At 38.5% G+C, this 5,070-nt stretch overlaps 1 protein-coding gene across 2 annotated transcripts in view; it reads right to left on the bottom strand.

The window, feature by feature from the left end:
- Positions 1-341: 341 nt before the first annotated feature.
- The window catches only part of LOC103607309 (centromere protein J-like), a 13,744-nt gene continuing 9,015 nt past the window's right edge, over positions 342-5,070 (bottom strand). Inside the window, exons 5-9 of one of the 2 annotated variants that reach the window (XM_008591826.1) lie at positions 4,564-4,704; positions 4,402-4,486; positions 4,066-4,186; positions 1,242-1,835; positions 346-763 (exon numbers count right to left, since the gene is read on the bottom strand). In XM_008591826.1, the coding sequence (XP_008590048.1) occupies positions 1,643-1,835; positions 4,066-4,186; positions 4,402-4,486; positions 4,564-4,704 (540 nt within the window). In that variant the 3' untranslated portion in view covers positions 346-763; positions 1,242-1,642. Of the gene's footprint in view, positions 1,836-4,065; positions 4,187-4,401; positions 4,487-4,563; positions 4,705-5,070 lie in introns of both variants that reach the window. The other variant, XM_008591827.1, reaches the window with a different exon arrangement.

Genomic DNA, 5,070 nt, shown 5'->3' with positions numbered 1-5,070 from the left:
AATTCAAAGGTGGGGCCTTGAAGAGGTGATTAGATTGTAGGGCCATGCTGTAGTGAATGGATTAATAATGTTGGCCATGGGTGTGGTTCTGAGGGCTTTAAAAAGAAAGTGAATGAGAAGTTTGCTCTCAGCTCTGCCATTTTCTGCCACATGAGACTGCTGGGTCACTGTCGCCACCAAGACCCTCACCAGATGCTTTCTCTGCACTGTGGCCTACCCAGCCTCCAAAACTATAAGCAATACATTTCATTTTCTTTATAAAATACCCAGTTCCATATATTTTGTTATAAGCAACAGAAACAGACTAATATGTTCTTTTATTTTCTCACTATTTTATTTGCACTGTATTTGGACTATATTGAATTACTCAATTACAAATATTCTATACAACGCTTGTATAGTTGTGAGAGGTTTTATAGTATATGTACATAGTAGTGGAATTTGCGGGGTCATGGGGTCACTACTTTCTAAAAACTAGTTTTACCAGTTTACTCCACCATGAGTTGTCTGAGTTCCTTGCCAGCACTTGGTGTAGCCACACCTTTTTTTTGCTGGAATATAGTAGTATAAAAAGGCATCTCATTGTTTCAGTAGGCATTCACTGGTTTATCAGAGTCAGAGAGCATTCTGCCACTTGTTTATTGCTTCTTGATATCCTTTGTTCATTTTTCTGTTGAGTTGTTTGCGATTTTCTTATTGATTTGTAGGAATTCTTTATATATTCTGGATAGTAATCCTTTGTCACATATAGGTATCTTCTCATCTGTTTGGTATAGTAGAAACTTTTCACAAAGTTTTAACTCATTTATCAGCCTTCTCCTTTAAGGTTTGAGTCATTGTCAACACTTATTGTCCTACTGCACTAAGTGACAGGTAAGGTCTATCTAGACCAATCTGTAATTAAATCTACAAGTAGGTAGGTGGCTTGCCTATCTTTAAAGGACACCTTACTTTTGTCAGCCTACAGTTTTATCAGTGATAACATTGAGGTAGCTGTGGTTCATCAGTTAACACCAGCTATTACACCCTTCCACTCTCATGTTTCCCATTTCTGACAAGTTAGTCAGCCTTCTTGTAATTGCTTTCTCCTATGATTATCTACTACTTGTATTACTGTTTGACGTATTTGTATTCATCATTGTAACTTCCCATTCTATATTAATTAATGAACCTCTGCAGTAGATCAAATGCTTTAATCTTGGTACTAATTTAACATTTTGGCTAGAGACACATTCACTTACTCCTTGAGCACACTTTCTGTTAAGTCCATGTTCTATGGCCGATGTGCCTGTGGGACATCCATGTGAAGTACTTTGTGCACTTGTTGGTTTTTATAACCATCTCCAATCAATAAAAGCACTCATTATTTTCAAAACCTATAGTTTATAACAGAGATAAAATAATGATGCTTTCCTTAGTAAAAGAAAGACAGGGTAGTGAATTATAAAAAAGCTTTCCTTGTGCATTTCAAAGAATATAAAACTGAACAAGATGCAGTGTAAACTTTTATTTTAGAATCCAAACATAATCTTTACAATTTATATACACACATACACGCACACACACAGTCTATATAAGTTAAATGTATATTGTTTAAACAAGAAAATCAGTGTTACTTCATGATTAAGGCACACAAGGAGCGTTACAATTCTGTGTCCATTAGAACATTACCATCCTTGTCCTTAACTCTTATTCGACCAGATGTGTATTTGGTTTCTTGATGACCATTTGTATATACAGTTTTAACTGTGCCATCTGGATATTCCCGTCTCTTGAACTGGGCAGTATGGAGTTCTCTTTGGCCATTATTAAACTCTATGATTTTGTTGCCATCACTGAAAAATTTAAAATAGAATTTAATCTCTTAAAAAATATGAAATATACAACAGGAGAACTATTGAAAAGTAGCCTTTTGATTCTGGCAGTTATTTCTTATCCTAGAGACCTCTCTTGGTCATTTTTCCTACTGCAAATTCTTTCTACAATGTTTCTGCTTCAGGCTGATGGTTGCAGTTATCAGATGGGCATTTATATGTACCCATGAAAAGCTTGTTTTAATAAATTTATATTTTCACCACAAAATGTTTTTTCTTTTGTTTTGGTTTTTCTTATTTTTTCATGTCTTCAGCCTCTAAAAGGAATTGATCATGTATTAAAACTCTGGTTACTTCGGTTTTGACCCTCCTTTTCACTAAGTTGAAAACCATCTGGGTGCATCCTCTATATCAGGTGGGGAAGAGAGCTATATTCCTGGGAAGGGGCATGATCACACTTCAGATCTATTTTGAAACAATGGTACAAAAATTAATATGAAAAATAGTTAACACCAGGTTGATTTCTTGTCTGTGGAACCCCCAAATACAGGTATGATGTGCCATCATAAACATAAGCCTGGGCTAATGACTGACAATCACCACTTCTGAACACAGATAAGCAGATGCTGGCACTGTGAGGTTTTTTTCTATGAATGTCATGGCTCTGTGCCACATACAAGTGAGAGACACAAAGCCACTCACAGCTGCTCCTTGACCAGTGCAGTCCCTGCCCCCCTGAAGTGTAAGCATCACCTGAGAACTTGTCAGAAATGCAAATTACTGGGGTGGAGCCAAGCAAGTTGCATTTAAATAATCCACGTGATTTTAATTCATACTAAAGTTTGAAAACCACTGCTGAAAGTCAAAAATGCCAAAATAATCTTGACTGCACTAGTATAATAATATCTGGAATTTGCCTGAGTATAGATGAAAAAGATTGGTTGTGATGTAATACTGGTTGAAGTTGGATGTATGGGTACCTAGCATTTTCATATTATTTTCTCTACTTTTTTTTTTTTTCCTTTTTGTCTTTTTTTGTGTCCAGCAACGGATCGCAACCCTCAGTGTCACGCCCGTACCGGACTGGGACTGGCAACGGGATCGCAAACCTCGGTGCTGCGCCTGCACCTCGCTCAGCCAGTGAGCGGGAACTGGTCTGTATGTGGGATCCGAACCCTCGGCGGGAGCGCCACTGCGCTCCCAAGCGGCGCACTGTAGCAGTGCGCCACCGGGCCGGCTCTATTTTCTCTACTGTTTGTTATAGAAAATTTCAAAATTAAGAGTTAGAAAACTTGAGAAATTTTTGAAATCATTCAAAACATACTGTCCACATAAGTTTTTCCTCTGACTTTAGAACAAATTGCTATTTACTTAGTCGAGCACCAGATAAAGTTTCAAACCACATTAAGGGAAAAACACTATCATGACGAGTTTCTACATTATCCGAATTAGTGTTTTTACCTTTTTTTTTTTTTTTTTTTGCCAAGTTTATATCACAGGATTCAGGTTAGTTAAATGTAACTATAACATGTTATTTGTATCAAGGTAATGGATATTTAATTGTCACACTCCAGGAAAGGAGGATGAAAACTTAAAATAGGCCACTGGATATGGCAAACCTATGCCCTAGTTTTAATTAAAATGGTGAGCATGAGGAGCTCTTTATCATAGGCTGAAGAAGCGTCTAACTTCAAGAAATGTAACACTCAGAAGGATAAGGAAAGAGGTTGTTGATTTTAAAGAAGTGGATCAGGGAGGCCAGAGTAAAGAACTTATCCAGCTGGGGCAGACAGATCCAGAAATTCAAAACACGAGCAAGAGGAGATACAGTCTAACCGTGGTGCCATTGTTTGGTCATTCTTAAAAACTCACAGGACAACCTTCCTTCTTTCTGTCTCATTCACGTTTTCAAATCTCACCAAACATTTCTAGACAAATACTTGCCATTCCCATTTCCTGGAACGCTGTACGAGTACAGACTACCTCTACAGCTCTAGGCTAAAGACTAACTCTAGATTATGTAGCAAACCCTAACCCTAACCCTAACCCAAGAGCCTACCTATCTCAAACTAGTTCTAAACGCCAAAATGCTGAGAACTTGTCTCACCTATTTTCAAAGTGTCTTTGTTCAGTTATGAACTCACTGAAATTTTGAATGACTTATAGACAAATATTTTAGATTTTTAAATATTCAATTGGTAATAAACACTGAGCCATGAAAATCTAGAAGCAAATTTAAAAGGTGTCATACCGTTGTACTCTGACAATTGTACCATCTGGAAAAATGCTTTCTTCTTGTCCATCAGCAAATAAATTTTTAATAGTCTGGTCAGGAAACGTGATTTCTTTTCTTCCATCTGGGAAATGTTTTTCTGTTTTAAAAAGTTTACCATAAATATTTTTTATTTTTTTATTTTTTTTGTCTTTTGTCTTTTTCCGTGTCCGGCAACGGATCGCAACCCTCAGTGTTGCCCCCGTACCGGACCGGGGACCGGCAACGGGATCGCAACCCTCGGCGTTGCTCCCCATAAATATTTTTTAAAGGAGGGAAAGAATTTAATAAGGAGCAGGCGCAGCGAGTTTGTACCTATTTGTCCGCTGGAGAAATGTAAGACTTCCAGGCCTTGCGGGTAGGTGGTGTGGGTGGTCCCAGCCGCTGCGTAGTAGTAGATCTGTAAAGACACACGTCAGCGCGCCCTTCCCGCAGAGGCAGGGCAGCCACCAGGGAAAGGCCCCTGCGGGGACGTACCACTCTCTCGTCTGGCATGACCTGCTTCACGTCACCGTTGATGAAGGTAAGAGTGACGGTCTTCCCGTCCGCACCCACTTCCTTCCGCGTTCCATTGGGAAACAGAATAAAACGGCACCCGTTGTTACAAACCTTTTCCACCTTAGAAAAGCACAAGTTATCAATAGGTAAGATTTCCTCCTGACACCATGTGATCAAAATATACCTACCTCTCTTCCTAATTGCCTACTTTGATTTCTTAATAATAAAAAGTAAAACATCGTCCAAAAAACACAATGGAATACTACTCAGCTATAAAAACGAATGAAATACTCCCATTTGCAACAACATGGATGGACCTTGAGAGAATAATATTAAGTGAAACGAGTCAGGCAGTGAAAAAGAAATACCACATGTTTTCACTTATTGGAGGGAGCTAAGGTGAATGAATCAATTCACACACATACATACACACACACACACACACACACACACACACTCTCTCACACTCACACAAAAACAAACAGC

This window comes from Galeopterus variegatus, unplaced genomic scaffold (assembly GCF_000696425.1).
Source record: "Galeopterus variegatus unplaced genomic scaffold, G_variegatus-3.0.2 Scaffold7330, whole genome shotgun sequence".
Classification (NCBI taxonomy): Eukaryota; Metazoa; Chordata; class Mammalia; order Dermoptera; family Cynocephalidae; genus Galeopterus; species Galeopterus variegatus.
The sequence above is the reverse complement of the archived record's forward strand: the minus strand, read 5'-3'. Positions and strand labels throughout refer to the sequence as shown.